The sequence below is a fragment of the Magnolia sinica genome, chromosome 5 (assembly GCF_029962835.1).
Source record: "Magnolia sinica isolate HGM2019 chromosome 5, MsV1, whole genome shotgun sequence".
Lineage (NCBI taxonomy): Eukaryota > Viridiplantae > Streptophyta > Magnoliopsida > Magnoliales > Magnoliaceae > Magnolia > Magnolia sinica.
The window spans coordinates 95185803-95202990 of NC_080577.1; the positions used below are offsets into that span (position 1 = coordinate 95185803).

General features: G+C 43.6%; 1 protein-coding gene across 19 annotated transcripts; it reads left to right on the forward strand.

The window, feature by feature from the left end:
- The first annotated feature begins 5993 nt into the window (after positions 1–5993).
- On the forward strand, positions 5994–10964 carry LOC131246334 (extensin-2-like). 19 transcript variants are annotated; one of them, XM_058246336.1, is made up of 5 exons: positions 5994–7453; positions 8337–9209; positions 9255–9299; positions 9345–10690; positions 10823–10964. In XM_058246336.1, exons 1-4 carry the CDS (start codon positions 6106–6108, stop codon positions 10649–10651), a joined length of 3573 nt encoding a protein of 1190 aa, XP_058102319.1. In that variant the 5' UTR covers positions 5994–6105; the 3' UTR covers positions 10652–10690; positions 10823–10964. The 19 variants fall into 19 exon arrangements, with proteins under 19 accessions (XP_058102319.1, XP_058102317.1, XP_058102320.1 ...); XM_058246334.1 differs by having other exon boundaries at positions 8337–8960; positions 9006–9050; positions 9096–10690; XM_058246337.1 differs by having other exon boundaries at positions 5994–6519; positions 6568–6616; positions 6665–7453; positions 8337–10690.
- The last annotated feature ends 6224 nt before the right edge of the window (positions 10965–17188 follow it).

The following is a 17188-nucleotide window of genomic DNA, read 5'->3' on the forward strand; positions in this document are numbered from 1 at the left end:
GCCTGATATTTTGAATGTACGGTGGAAACAAGGGTTATCACCTGATGGATGGAGTGGATTACACATGTACAACATGGTGGGCCCTAAATATTTTGGGTGTTTGAGGCTCTGAAGTAGGTATTATGGACGATACCAGTCCTTTCAAGAGCAGGTGAAACCATCTGCTTATTCTTCTACTATCCCAATTAAATTTGCAAAAGAAAGAAAAAAAAAAGTAAAAGGTAAAGTGGCCCCTGGCCCACTTTATCATAAATACCAGATTATTCCAGCTGTGCTTTTGTTTCTAGATGCATCCTTTTTCTGCAAGTGGGGCCCACTTTTGATGAGTCCGGAACGTTTTTATGAAATAAACAATCATGGATGGAGGATGGCAACGTACCACAACATGTGGCACCGTATCATCTTTGCTGCCAGTCGTGTCACTTTTATAGGACATCTGTACCATTAAAGTGGTGGGCCCCACCACAAAGCTTACCTTGATCGAAAATCTAGGTGGTCTGCTTATGAGGTGGGCCGCACCACTAGAATCAATGGACAGTATACAGAGTGACTAACATTAGGGGTGTACAACGAGTAGAGTGGAGTAGAGCTGGCCGGCTCAGCCACTAGCTGTCCTCAGCTCAAACCCGGCTCGGCTTAGCACTCGAGCTTGGCTGGCCAGCTCGACACGGTTTGATCAGTAGCTGGGACAATTCGAGCCGAGTGCAAGGCAAGATTGAACTGAGGTTGCCATTGCAATATTTTCACAAACACTTGAACTACAGCTTCAAAATCTTACTGCATTTGAGACAACAATAATAGTTTTACTAGTTACTTATTAAACACCTTCTAAGTGACATAAAAATTAAGAAAAGAGAGTGTTGGTTTCATATACAAACCTTCCATGCCATCAACCACACTTCCTGGAATCATTTCATCAAACAGTAGGTGATTAACATCAATACCAAAGTAACTGAGTCATTGAACTAGTTCAATTCGTGTCAAGTTAACCTGAGGCTAGCTTGGACATATTATCAAGCTCAAAAAATCAACTCAACTTGGCTTGAACCCAACTTTGGATCAACTTGAGAATCAAGCAAGCTAATCGAGCTAATTCACTTCGTGCACGCCTCCAACATACAAGTGAGTGGATCGGGAGTGGATTAGGTGAGACCCCGGTCCCCAAGTGGATGGGACCCTTGACTGTGGGGCTCATGGTGAAATCCACACCATCCAACTGTTTCGAAAGCCCACTTTAAGGCATGATCCAAAAAATGAAGCAGATCCAAATCTTATGTCGACCATACCACAGGAAACAGTAGTGATTGAATCCCCACCATTAAAACCTTCATGTGGGGCCACCGGAATGTTTATTTTCCATCCAACCTATTGATAAGGTCAAAAAGATCTGGATGAAGATACCACAAACATATCAGCTTGATCCAAAACTTTTTTGGCCCACGAGAAGTTTTTAATGGTCGATTACCACCGTTTCCTGTATTATGGTCCACCTGAGATTTGGGTCTGCTTTATTTTTAGAATCATGCCTTAAAATGAGATTTCAATACCGATGGACGGTGTGGATGTAGTCACATGCATCACAGTGGGCCCCATAGTCACAGGTAGCATGTTGGCGGTAAAGATGAGATTGTAACAAAAAGCGTGGTACACTTGCGTGTAGGTGATCAATTCTCCACACCTAGGACTGGCGTTCTGATATATTGTGTTTTCTCTTGGACCGTTGATTCACCAGCCTGGATCCAACGATTGGAACCGTCTGATATATATATATATATATATATATATATATATATATATATATATATATATATATATATATATATATATTTCAGGCATCACCCATCCATTTAGGGTTCCTTCATATGGATCACAGAACAAGAGGCCCCACCTGCAAAAACTGGCAAATCAGGGAACTAATCATGTTGTCATACAGAAGACACGAATTCCATCTCGACTGATGGAAACTAACTGTTCGGCACTTGTTGGGCCACCCCACCGTCCCTCTAGTCAATGCCGTGTATTTAAACGTTTACACATTGCCAACATTTGTACGTTTCTTTTTCTACTTTTTCTGCTTATATAGTTAGAGTAATAAAAAGTACATGGCCTGAATTTAATGGTACACAAGAAAGGCACTGACTTTCATACACGTTGGAAATGGTAAAGAATTAGACTGTTATCACTTAGGAGATACATTACAATGGGAGCGGATTAGCCTCATCCAACACAGCGCGGCCCTGACAGCGGGGCCCACCTTGATGGTGTATTTTATATCCACGCCGTCCATCCGTTTTCTCAGTTTATTTTATTACATGAGGCAAAAAAAGAAAAAGATTCAAAACTTGGGTGGACCACACCACAGGAAACAGTGGGGATTGATTATTAAAAAAATTTTGTGGGCCACAAAAATGTTGGATTAAGCTGATATTTGTGTTTACACTTCATCCAGGTATGTGTGAGCTTATCAACAGGTTAGATGTCAAATAAATATTACGGTGGGCCCTAGGAAGTTTTTTATGGTGGACGTTCAACCACCACTCTTTCCTATGATGTGGTCCACTTGAGATTTGTATCTGCTTCAATTGCTCATGCCCTAACATGAGCTGTCGAAACGGATGGACGACATACATCAAGATAGCCCCACGTCAGGGCTGTACCGTTTTGGGTGAATCAGGGCCGCCCCTTATTCGCTCCCTATTTTGAAAACCACACTGATCTATTGATCCAAAGTACTATTGCCGATGGTCATCAAATGGACGGTTCAAAGAAATTGATAGGGGTCCAAATTCAACTGCCAAAACCTGACGGCTAAGATCGTTTTTGGGTTATACTCCATTAATAGAGTAGCATGCTGTTTGGGTAGTCAGGATTAGGATGGTTAGCTGACACGAGGTTGGGCCTATTATAGTGTGTATTTATCATTCAATCCAATTACCAGACTGCCCCACTAGGGTCCAAGGGCCGGCCGAAAATTCAGACCATCCAAAAAATCAGGTGGGCCACACCACTTGAAGTTATAGAGGTTTTAAGCATGATTTTTCATGTGGTGTGACTTTCCGGAGTTTTGGATCGACGTATTATTGGAATCCATTGTGAAACTGAGAGGATGCATGTGATAGATGGAGTGGATGACATGAAAACATCATGGTGGGGTCCACACAGCACGACCCTAGTGTAGTTTGTATTTATTGATCAATTTCATTTTAAAGCGATGAAGTTGCACGTTCCCAACGCGGAGAGCATTTTTTATATCCACGCCAGGGAGGGATTGGGGCGCGGATTCCGTGTATACAGGGTACCACCCGGATCGGTGGATCCATGAATGTGGGGGCCATCTTAATGTATATTTTTTATATCCATGCCGTCCATCCGTTTTTACATCTCATTTGGGTCTACGAGAAAGAAATATAAGAAATATAAGGTAATCCGTTCAAGCAGGGCTCCCTGGAGCCCACCGTGATGTAAGTGTTTTATTCAAGCCGCCAATTACTTTTATCAGATCATTTTAAGGTATGACCCAAAACACTGAGAAAGGTACAGGTCTTAAGTGGACCACAAATTGAGGATTTAATTTTCACCATTAAAAATTTTTTGGGAGCGGGAGAAGTTTCAGATCAAGCTAATATTTATTTTTTTTCAATTCATCCACGTCTACGTGACCTTATTAATAGGTTGGATGATAAAACATCACGGTGGCCCTTAGAAAGGTTTCAACGGCGGGTGTCATTATCACTATGGCTTCCTCCAGTGTGGTCCACTAGAGTTGTGGACCTACTTCAATTTTATATGAATACCTTAAAATAATTGGATAAAAATGATTAACGGCATGGATAAAAAACTTACATCATGGTGGGCCCCACAAAACCCTACCCGGACAGATTACTGTGGGGGTAGGATGCAACCCGCATCCTTTGGAAATGTACGCGGATTGCGTCCTACCCTGGGTTCTCTGGAGCCCACCGTGATGTAAGTGTTTTATCCAAGCTGTTAATTACTTTTATCCGATCATTTTAAGGTATGACCCAAACACTGAGAAAGGTACATTCTTAAGTGGACCACAAATTGGGGATTTAATTTCTACCATTAAAATTTTTTTGGGAGGCGGAGAAGTTTCATACTCACGCAAACATGGACCGTTCTCGTGGCATGAATGTATGCTTGATACAGACAATTTGAATCGTGGGTCAAACTGTAGATGGACCATATAACATAATGATCTTAGTAGTGATTATCAAGCGAAGAGTTCAGAGTGAAAATTTCAATGCTCCGGATTCAATGGGCCATATCAGATGGTTGAGATTGCATGTTTAGCGCAACTTTCATGCTATCTCGTTACACTACACGTTGTAAAGTAATGCTTCGATCGGGAGCATCCATCTTTTCGGCCCTACTATGGATGGAAACTAGTTTCAAACGCACAGAAATTGGATCATCCTAGCCATCTAAACAGTGTCCTTTAAAGCAATGGTAGAAAAGAATAAATGGTTAACATTAATTTCCAGTAAGTGAAGAAAATCAATGAATATGATCAACTATTAAATGTGATTTTCCCAACATTGTACATCCATAGTGAGGCCCACCATATAAACGGTCCCGATTGACACATCACACTGACACGTGTACGACAGGGAGATGAGTGTGCCATATTCCGGTTCTTCGGCACCACACGTATCATCACTCGGAAAACATCTCTGACGGTTCCAGCGAGAATTGTGGTAACCTGCTGCAATCATATGGTAAAATCTGTAAAAGATGAAATGTATGCGCACCGCGCATTAGCAATTGCAAAACTCAGGCTCCCCATACGTGCTTTCATTTCACACGTGTTCATGATCTTCCGTTCATCAGGTGGGGACCATGATGATATTTCTCAAGAGAAAAATCTTAGTTGTTTCTAGATTTTATGGACTCCAATTTGAAAAAATGGTTGTTAGAAAAGTATAACTAACGGTTGGATTTTTTGTTTTAATTTGTGGCCCACATGATGAACGGTCCAGTCTGATTTTTATTTTTACATGAATAAATTACAAAATAAGAATAATGAATGTAAAGGATCGATCATAGATGTTCCACATTGTGATCAATGGGGCGCTTGTATTTTAGCGAATCTAAATTTCTCCCTAGATAAAACTTTCTTTTAAAATAACGAAAACACCCTCGACATCCAAAATGGAAGAGATCTGTGTCTCCACGCACTCCCTCCGTGCATTGAATGTAGACTCGTTTTACGACTTCAAATAGTTTTAAAACTAAGAACTCGACTCAAAATTTTACTGAGTCGACTCGTTCCGAGTTAATAATCATAGTGAATAGGGATGAATAAGCCTCAAATGGGCCATGATCAAAGCTAGCTTTACTTCCGAATCTTGATGAAATATGACCGAGTCGACCAGGTGAGTCAACTCGATTTTTATTTATTTTTTATTATTTCCAATTTGAATAGAGGACCACCATTTTTAAAAATGGTTGTGAGTCATTCACCCCTGGCATAGTTGTACACCATTCATGACCGTCCATTCTCTGAACAACTATCTATTGATCAAAATTCAAAGATCTCATTAAATTTGAACCAGTCACTAATGTAATTTTAACCATCCACATGACACCCACCAATCAAACGGCTAAAATTACTCTATCTCTATCCCTAAAATCTGCCACACGATTTAGACGGTCCAGATATCCTTGCACATGCCTCATATTCCAATAGTTTTATATATGTAAAGAGTCTGTTTCCAGGCAACAAAACCAAGGTAAAAGACAGATCCAACGGTTCAAATTTTCTAATACAATCTTATAACACGTATACAGCACGATCTACATTGTAATATATTGAGTAGGTGACTAGTTCTAATTTCCAACTCAGATTAATTAATTATTTTTAATTAAATAAATCCAGCTTGCAAAACCCAATTCAATAAATCAAAATCCTATTAAAATAAGGCCCATTTGATAGCTCCATCATAACGATCTTGTCTTATAAATACATTCACATACAACCCTTTCAACAACACCTCTTCCTTCCTTCAATCCACACCATCAAATCCTTTGGTGGTTCACACCTTGGCTGAGGAAATTGGCCAAAGCTGGTGAAATCTCAACCGTCCGATGAGACTACCGATCGGCGACCCCTCATCATGGGGTCGTCTGTGGCCACACATACTACTGGCCTTTGCAATCATCTTCTTGTCTAGCAATGTAGAAGCTACCGGCGAGCCGTACATTTACGCCTCGCCACCACCACCATATGAGTATAAGTCGCCGCCACCGCCGTCGCCTTCCCCTCCACCACCATATTACTATAAATCACCACCACCACCGTCTCCGTCACCCCCGCCACCTTACTACTACAAATCGCCGCCTCCTCCGTCTCCGTCTCCGCCACCACCTTACTACTACGAGTCACCACCACCACCTGAAAAGTCCCCTCCACCACCGTATTACTACAAATCTCCTCCACCACCCTCTCCATCTCCACCACCACCTTACTACTACAAGTCACCACCACCACCTGAAAAATCCCCTCCACCACCATATTACTACAAATCTCCTCCACCACCCTCTCCATCTCCTCCACCACCTTACTACTACAAATCTCCACCCCCTCCTGAGAAATCTCCTCCACCACCATACTACTACAAATCTCCTCCACCACCCTCTCCATCACCACCACCACCTTACTACTACAAATCTCCACCACCTCCTGAGAAATCTCCACCACCACCATACTACTACAAATCTCCACCACCTCCTGAGAAATCTCCACCACCACCATACTACTACAAATCTCCACCACCTCCTGAGAAATCTCCTCCACCACCATACTACTACAAATCTCCACCACCTCCTGAGAAATCTCCTCCACCACCATACTACTACAAATCTCCACCACCGCCGTCTCCATCTCCACCACCTCCTTACTACTACAAATCTCCACCCCCACCGAAGGAATATCCAACACCACCATACTACTACAAATCTCCACCCCCGCCAAAGGAATATCCAACACCACCATACTACTACAAATCTCCACCACCACCATCTCCCTCTCCACCACCCCCTTACTACTATAAATCCCCACCACCACCATCACCATCTCCTCCACCGCCTTACTACTACAAGTCACCACCTCCTCCTTCACCCTCACCTCCACCACCATACTACTACAAGTCTCCCCCACCACCATCACCGTCTCCGCCGCCACCTTACTACTACAAGTCTCCCCCACCACCATCACCATCACCACCACCACCTTACTACTACAAATCTCCACCACCACCTTCCCCATATCCACCACCTCCATACTACTACAAATCACCACCACCTCCAGTGCCAGTCCCACACCCACACCCACACCACCACCCCCTCATCGTGAAGGTCGTCGGAAAGGTTTACTGCTACCGATGCTACGACTGGAAATATCCCAAGAAGTCCCATGACAAGAAACATCTCAAAGGTAACATCTTTCAAAGAAATTTCCTTTAAAAACATTTGTCATTCCATAATTATAAAATTTTATATTATAATTTCTAGAAGTTCTTACAATTTCTCTTGCACCACACCAATAGAAATTTTCATGCATTTCGTCTGCGTTTGGTTGCACCAAATATCATGAAATTTCATTAATGAAGCAATTTCATGATATTCACCGCAACTAAACGCAGCCTTAATCAAAACCCATATTCCATTTTTATGTTTTTTTTTTTTTTTTATAATTTTAATTTATTATTTCTTTTACAACATGGATACATGTGGGTAGAGGTTAGCTAAGCCCACATGAGTGTGGGGCCCACCTGTAGCTGATCAGAGAATTCCATCAGATGGGCTACAATGTTTAGTTCTCGCACATGAATCAGACCTTTTGATACCTCAAGTGGGCCATCGCATACAAAACAAAAGATAATCAGTGCTTTCCATCACAGCAACTCCAATGTTTAGCTCTTCTGCCCTATAATTCATTCCATTCCACTCATACAATCGGACAGCTAGAAAAAATTTCAGTTCATTTGGTAAATTAGGGCCCCACCCAACGAGTTAAACGGCCAGATTTTTTAGGCAGAAAGATCTGATAATGGTACTGAACCGCAAGGAAATCTCGGATCTCACACGTATGCCATATTGGCACGAGTGACCACCTGTGGATGAAAAAAAGGTTCTACATGCATGTGGGCATGGGAAACCTAGCATTGTCACATCATCTATATTTTACTTGGTTTGACAAAATTAGTTAAAGACAGCTTGTATCATTTAACATTATCTAATAATCATTATCTATATATTTTATTATTATTTCCATTTCAAATGTTTGTAACTTTGTATTGGTGTACACATGGATGCAGGTGCTGTTGTGAAAATCACGTGCAAGGCTGGAGACAAAGAGATTGTAGCCTATGGCAAGACCAAGATCAATGGAAAATACAGCATTGCTGTGGAAGGCTATGATTATATGAAATATGGAGATGAGGCTTGCAAGGCCATGCTCCATGCACCACCAAAGGACTCCAAGTGTAACATCCCCACAAACCTCCATTATGGCAAGAAAGGGGCCATGCTCAAAGTGAAATCCAAAACCCATGAAGAGGTTGTCCTTAAAGCCAAGCCATTTGCCTATGCACCCAAGACCCCGTACAAGGAATGCGAGAAACCTAAGCCAAAACCACCTACTTACTACTACAAATCCCCACCCCCACCCACACCCACTTACTACTACAAGTCGCCACCACCTCCCCCGCCGACGTACTACTATAAGTCTCCACCACCACCAGTCTACTACTACAAGTCGCCACCACCTCCCCCGCCGACGTATTACTACAAGTCTCCACCACCACCAGTCTACTACTACAAGTCGCCACCACCTCCCCCGCCGACATACTACTACAAGTCTCCACCACCACCAGTCTACTACTACAAGTCCCCACCTCCACCATCGCCATCTCCCCATCCTTACTACTACAAGTCCCCACCTCCACCATCTCCATCTCCCCATCCTTACTACTACAAGTCCCCACCTCCACCATCGCCATCTCCCCATCCTTACTACTACAAGTCCCCACCTCCACCATCTCCATCTCCCCATCCTTACTACTACAAGTCCCCACCTCCACCATCGCCATCTCCTCCCCCTCCTTACTACTACAAGTCACCACCACCTCCCCCACCAACATACTACTACAAGTCTCCACCACCACCAGTCTACTACTACAAGTCCCCACCTCCACCATCGCCATCTCCCCATCCTTACTACTACAAGTCCCCACCTCCACCATCGCCATCTCCTCATCCTTACTACTACAAGTCCCCACCTCCACCATCGCCATCTCCCCATCCTTACTACTACAAGTCCCCACCCCCACCATCGCCATCTCCTCCTCCTCCATACTACTACAAGTCCCCACCCCCACCATCACCATCACCCCCTCATCCCTACTACTACAAATCCCCACCACCCCCATCACCATCCCCACCACATCCATACTACTACAAATCCCCACCTCCCCCATCGCCATCTCCACCACCACCCTACTACTACAAATCCCCACCACCTCCATCTCCAAGCCCACCACCTCCCTACTACTACAAGTCCCCACCCCCACCATCGCCGTCTCCTCCTCCTCCATACTATTACAAATCACCTCCACCACCAAATCCATCTCCACCACCTCCCTACTACTACAAGTCCCCGCCCCCACCATCACCGTCATTGCATCCTCCCTACTACTACAAATCCCCACCCCCACCATCGCCATCTCCTCCTCCCCCTTACTACTACAAATCCCCACCTCCACCATCACCATCTCCACCACCACCCTATTACTACAAATCTCCTCCTCCCCCATCACCTTCACCACCAACACCTTATTACTACAAGAGCCCACCACCTCCCTCACCATCTCCTCATCCATACTACTACAAGTCCCCACCTCCACCATCACCCTCACCACCACCACCCTATTACTACAAATCTCCCCCTCCCCCATCACCATCCCCACATCCATACTACTACAAGTCCCCGCCACCCCCATCACCATCTCCACCCCCTCCTTACTACTACAAGTCTCCACCTCCACCATCGCCATCTCCTCCCCCTCCTTACTACTACAAGTCCCCACCCCCACCATCACCATCTCCTCCCCATCCTTACTACTACAAGTCTCCACCGCCACCATCCCCATCTCCTCCTCCTCCATACTACTACAAGTCCCCACCCCCACCATCACCATCACCCCCTCCTCCCTACTACTACAAATCCCCACCACCCCCATCACCATCCCCACCACCTCCATACTACTACAAATCCCCACCTCCCCCATCACCATCTCCACCACCACCCTACTACTACAATTCCCCACCACCTCCATCGCCATCTCCGCCACCTCCCTACTACTACAAGTCCCCACCCCCACCATCGCCATCTCCTCCTCCTCCCTACTATTACAAATCACCTCCACCACCAGATGCATCACCACCACCTCCCTACTACTACAAGTCCCCGCCCCCACCATCACCGTCACCGCCTCCTCCCTACTACTACAAATCCCCGCCCCCACCATCACCATCTCCTCCTCCCCCCTACTACTACAAATCCCCACCACCACCCTCACCATCCCCTCATCCATACCTCTACTCCTCCCCTCCCCCTCCAATCCACTACTAAGCTTGAGACACCTCCTCTATTCCCACCCTTGCAAATCATGTAAGTAAAAATCCAACCCATCTAATACTCTTAATTAACTTATAATCCTTGTTTCTATCTCTAATTACAATTTAGCTCTTAAAACCCATCTTAAATAGTCTTTTCTCATGTTGAAACAATGTTGAATTGCAGGTCTTGAATGGGCCACTAAAATAAGGGAATGCTTCAAGAAAAGGAGCTTGTTAGGATTTCAAAATAAGGGTCTTCACCATGCAATGACTAGTTTTTACAATCTTGATGATGATATGGACCTAAAAGCTTCTTCAATGGTGGCAATCTTACATGTTGCAGTGATAACATTTTCTAGTAGGATTTGGCTTCAAAAGGAAGTAAGGAAGATGTGATTTCCAAGGGAAGGATGGATGTTGCTTAGGGTTTTCTGTGGTTTTTCTTTCTTTTTTTTTTTCCTTTTTTCCTTTTATTTATATATATATCTGTAAGTGTTCATGATATGATTTGTTGTTTAGATAGCCCTATATTTGTTTGGGTTTTTCTCTATTTATGGGGGCTTCTGTATTTCTAGGGCTTTTCTGGTGCTTTGTGCACTGATTTGGGAATAAAAAGAGATTTTTCATGTTTTTCTTTGGGTTTTGTGTGATCCTTTTCCCATCCATCTAATGCTCGAATGTCTGTTTATAAACCCTGCAGCCTACGTCATTGGTCCACGTGCATGCTTATGTTATTCATGGGCTGGAATCCTCTGTTAGTTTTGCGCCCCTTCGAAAATGGTGGTGACTCTATCAATTGAATGATAAAAAGTAAAATAGTATAGAATTCTGATGGACAAAATCAGATGGTTAAGATTATCTTACCAGTGCAATTTTTGGTTATGCTCCATCCGTAAGTGATTTGGACGGTCTGGATTGTCCTAGAACCATGCATTCATGCCATGTGTACCGTTCAAGAGATCTACGGTCTCTATCTAATTACCTTCTCCCCTCTATAATCACCTTCCCTTGTCGCAACTGGAGCAAAAGAAAAATTAAGAAATTAATACAAGAGCAATAATCACCTGTCCCTGTCGTATTCTAACTGAAGCAAAGAAAATAAAAGATTAATAAAAGAGCAATGTTAGCGTGCATCGCGCTGCATTAACTTCCATGCAGTGCCCTCTTCACCATGCATGTGGCAAGCGTGTATTCATTGGAGGAACTGCTGTTCTGGTGGGCCATTTTAGCTGATAGGACATGTCCCAAAAGTCACAGGCAGTGGACTATCATAGCCATCGGATTGGATCATTGGACTTGAATTTCATAGTGATCCATCGGTGCTGTGGACCCCACACAGATATATATATATATATCTGTGTGTGTGTGTGTGTTTATTTTATCCATCCCGTCCTTTTCTTTTCCAGCTAAATTTAGGGCAGGCAGGTCCAAATCTCCAGTGGACCACACCACAGGAAACAGTGGTGATTGAATGCCTACCATTAAAAGTTTCCTAAGGTTTACTGTAATGTTTATTTGCCGTCCAATCTATTTAATTTAATTGAAAGGAAAACACAAATATAGCTTGATCCAAAACTTTTGTGGCTCCAATTTTTTTAACGGTGGGTGTCCAATCACACTTTCTCTGGTGGTGTGGTCCACCTGAGATTTGGGTCTGCCTGGTTTTTGTATCAATATCTTAAAATGAGGTGGAAAATTGGATGACCGGCATGGATAAAAAAACATACATCACCTTCCAGCTCGTAGCACCAAACAGTACCGACCTCAGTACTGGAGGGGTCACTATCGAATCAGACCCATTGGATAAGTGACCTCAAGGAAAGGTCAGGTTAACGGTCCACATTGAACCATTATTCTGACAACGAATAGATAGCAGGAGTTATTCAATCATTGAGATTTTTGGTCCCTACACTACTGAGTGGTGTGGCCCACCAGATCAATTGTCCCGATCAGCTAATGTTTGGCACGTGCACCTTTAGGAGGTACTGTATGGAACTTTTATGCATCATGAGCTGTATGATCTTATTATTCTTCTTTTTGATATCTGGCGCCCACCCACCACTCTACAGATGGCACACGTGCACCTCATTTCCGACCGTACAAATGGTGGCCCCGCCCGTTGATTGTAACCATCCAATTGGTATCAATCAGACAATCAATACCAAAACTGTCAGCCGTCCAAGTTCAACAGCCGAAATTGGGCGGTTAGGATTGTCTAGTGAACGTGATTTCAGGATATGCTATAACCATGATGAGTTCTATAAATTGGACGGTCCAGATGAACGTGCATGCATGAAGTGTATCTGGGGGATGAGCTGCAGCATGGCATGGATACAGGGAAGTGAAAGACACCTGGATCCAATAGGCTGAGTGCTCTTATCTATTACGGTTCCAACCGGACGCAGAGCAATAATCTCTGTGGGGCCCACCGTAATGTATCTTCGTGTTATATCTACACCGTCCATATGTTTCGCCAGCTCATTTTAGAACGTTAACACAAACATGAGGCAGATCCAAATCTCAGGTGGACCACACCACTGGAAAAATAGGGAAAATGACGCCTACCGTTAAAACCTTGCTAGGGCCCACCGTGATGTTTATTTTCCGTCCAACCCGTTCGTACGGTGAGTGGAACCTAGATGAATGGAAAATACAAATATCATCTTGATCCAAAACTTCTCTCTCTCCTGAAAATTTTTTAACGGTGGATATTCATTCCCCACTGTTTCCTATGGTAGGGTCCACTTGAGCTTTGGATTTGCCTGGTGTTTGCACACTTGCCCTAAAATGAGCCCATAAAAAGTCAAATAATAATAATAATAATAATGAACGGAGTGGATATAACATTTACATCACAGTGGGCCCCACAGAGTTTAGGGCTGCAGTCAATCCCCGTTGGTTCAAACCGTCTCCACTGACTCCACTGCATCACTTCCCTCTGGAGGCTGGATACTCTACAATATTTGTAGAACGAGCTTCCTCAACAACGCAGTGTGTGGTACCCACCGCGATGTTTTCATGAAATCCCATCCGTCCATAATATGGGCCTCCTCATTTTATCCATTGCATCCAATAATTAGACTGGTCCAAAACTCAGGTGGGCCATATGTTCCCTATGTCGTGATCCAACCGTTGTTTGAACTAAGCTGGATTTTGGGATGTAGGGAGAACTTGAAAGGGCCTACCTTTTGGACGGATTGGATGTGGTACCCACATTACGATGGGCCCCACAAACTGTGTTGTAGAATGACCTTATTCCTCCACAATTGTAGAGGATCTAGCCTCTTCCCTCTCGTAATTAAATAGGGTTACAGAAACGAAAAACCTTTGACAACTGTGACGCATGCACATCGAAATTAATTAAAATTACATACTTGGCATACAAGTTTAAATTAAACGGTCCGAATCATGAGTCCGATCTTAGATGTATAAAAATATAAGATCATTTGCTTAACTGATTATTGAATTGGTGGACATTGATTGGACGGTTGAAAATGAAAATGTCGGATGGTCCCATTTCAACAAACAAGCATCTATCAGAGTTTGGGATTGTTCAACCAATCTGATATCGGCAATGTGACATCGCCACAGTTGGTTCCATGGTTTACAATTTGTATATGCGTGCATATCAAGCGTGGTAAGCTGTCAGAGTATCATTGCCATCACTACCTAGAGGTGGGCACCGAGTCGAGTCAGACTGAGTTATGTCCAACTCAATTTGATCTGATTTTATCAAATAACTGATCGGAACTTGATCCGACTCGGGACCGAGTCCAGAGGGCCTGACTCGATCCGAACTGGATCTTGGCTCGGCTGACCCGAATTGAGTCCGACTTGGTCAGAGATACCGAGTCGGATCGAGTTGGCTACAATTCGGATAAGGTCAATGGGTCATCAGGCTGGCTGGCCAAGCATTCGAAAAGACCGAGTCGGCCTGGATCCACCACAGTGGGTCCAGGCCGCTCAAAGCCGTCCATTTGATGTTTTATTTAATTAAAATAATAAATAAATAAATAATACTTGAAATCGAGCTCGAATGGGCTCGGTGGGCAGACAGGTGGAAGAGAGAGAGAGAGAGAGAGAGAGAGAGAGGAGGAGGAGGAGGAGGAGGAGGAGGAGGTCGAAATCGAGCCAGACGGCGGACAGGTGATGTTGTGCCATGTGCGGACGGGTGGAGGAGAGAGAGAGGAGGAGGATGGGTGCTGCTATGCAGCTGTACCGGAGTAGGGGGACCCAGGATCGGGTTGGGTGTGGGGGTGATTGATGGGTCGAGTCCAACTGGATCAAATAACTCGAACTCAAACTTGGTCGAGTTTCGCATCGAGATAGGGCTACTCGATTCAAAATTTATGTCATTCGGTTTGGGTCGAGTCGGATCTGATCGAGTTGGATGAGTCGGATCCACCGAGTCAAGTCGGGTCCTGCCCAGCTCTATCACTACCCCAGCTGCGACAAGGAGCATTAGGTGAGACCCCGGCCTCACCTAAGACGGTCCGGCCCTTACTGTGGGGCCCACCTTGATGTATGTATTCTGTATCCACGCCGTCCATCAGTTTTTTTTTCGGATCATTTTAGACATGATCCCAAAAAATGAAAAAGATCTCATTATCAGGTGGACCATACTTAAGAAAATAGTGGTAACTGAACACACTTTTTACATTCATTTTCGGCGCCCTAATGTGAACTAATAGGAAGATATCATATGGAGACACCGTGTGTTTGGCTCATACTCGCACCTGAAGAGGATCTGCATTTTATCTTTCTTTGACATTACGTATTCCGTCATTACTGCAATGGTACAAACTCTCACAGAGCCCTTTAAGGGATGAACCGTTGCATGCCATGTGGCCATGATTAACGTGCCCTTTAAATGAGGGACGTGCCTGACATGGCTATAAAGGATTTGCTGAATGAGCATATCTTATCTCACAACTACATATATTCTCATCCATGAGATTGTCTCTTACAGTCCTTCCAAAATTATAGATTTTCCCATATACGTTTAGAGTACTAGAAGTGATCCATAGGATTCCGAAGATCTGCATATTGGACAAATCTCGAGATGAACCTAGCCTTAGATTAGGCCACAATCGGAAGAAACAGAAACATCATTTGGGTTGGGTTTATGACCATGACCCATTTAAGATCAAGAGAATGAGAGAATTAAATCCAACATGATCTGATAACAGATCGGTATTGGGTGTCAAATTCCATATCACTCCAAACTATCACCTCAGGGATGGTCAAGAACAAGAGGCAGTTTGATCTAGATCGTCCAACATCTCGAGGTTGACAAGGTGGGCTATTAGTAGATATGTTGCCTGGCAATGATCAGTCTAGACTAGTCTTAGGGGCACCAGGCCAGATCTTTAATAGGCCATAAACATTCCCTTGAAGGATCAACTCTGTAAAGAAGACCAGAAAAACTAGCGAGTCTAGAATCCTTTCTTTCCAAGGCAAGTGTCGATTTGTTGGGAAAGAGATTACATATCCAAAAAACCCACACAAAGAATTCTAAAGAACCTAGAAGCCCAACAATAGACTCTCACCGCCTCGAGAAAAGCTATAAAAGGAACACCCTAAGAAGAGCTCAAGGCCCTACGCCAAATATATCAATTTATATGTCTACTTTACATTCATGCCTATTTTACTTTCATTAGCCTAATTCATTACTTCCCAACGGCTCTCACTGTAGCACATTTATCTTAGGAGTAGATTAATATTTGCAACTTTAAGTTGTCTAATCCCCATGTATATCTGAGTTTCGATTCAATTATTCATACCCCGATCATATCCTCTTGACCATTTGCCTCAATCATCTATTCTGATAAGCACATCAGGTATTTATCTTACTTCTCGCTTCAATAAGAGTATAAAACATGACGATTGTAACAAGGACGATACATTAATAAAGATTGATTGTGTCTATGTTAGCTTTTATTCTGTTATGTGCAAATCTTCTACTCTGATTGAGGAATACCACGTAAAAGCACTAGTGAAATAAAAAGTCCTTAAACCGTTCAATTCCGTAATCACTGGTACAAGGCAAAAAGAACTCATTTGTGAGGGCTAACCTGTTCCCTTGCTCAAATCACCTGAGTAGGACACTCATTAAATCAATCAGTCGGTGGTTGAAAGGACTCTAGGTCCAGATCTAGTCTCTAATCTGTCCATTAATCATTCAACCAATATCCTTGAGTCGAGCAAACTCTGGCACGCCCCCACAATCATACACGCACATATACTTCCGATCTAAGCCATCGGTCACACGAGTGGCCTTGATTGGTTGAATTGAGAGCAATACCTCATAATTGGCACGCCTGATGGGACCCAATGTCATGTGTATTTCTCAATCAAGACGAGATGCCACAAAAATCGAAGAAGACTAATTTCATGACTGATGTTGCTATGGAATAGCAAGACCTGACTCAACATCGTAAGTCTGTGGTCGATGTTGACGTAAGAACATCCTCCCAGCACACCCCATACAACTTTATTACATTCCTTGAGAAAATTATGGTGTATGCAACAGATCGCTAAGGATGTTGAG

Excerpts from the sequence above, each read along its gene's own strand:
- LOC131246334 (XM_058246326.1), top strand. The coding sequence starts at position 6,106 with ATGAGACTACCGATCGGCGACCCCTCATCATGGGGTCGTCTGTGGCCA. Across the intron at positions 7,454-8,336 it reads TGACAAGAAACATCTCAAAG|GTGCTGTTGTGAAAATCACG; the intron begins GTAACATCTTTC and ends ACATGGATGCAG.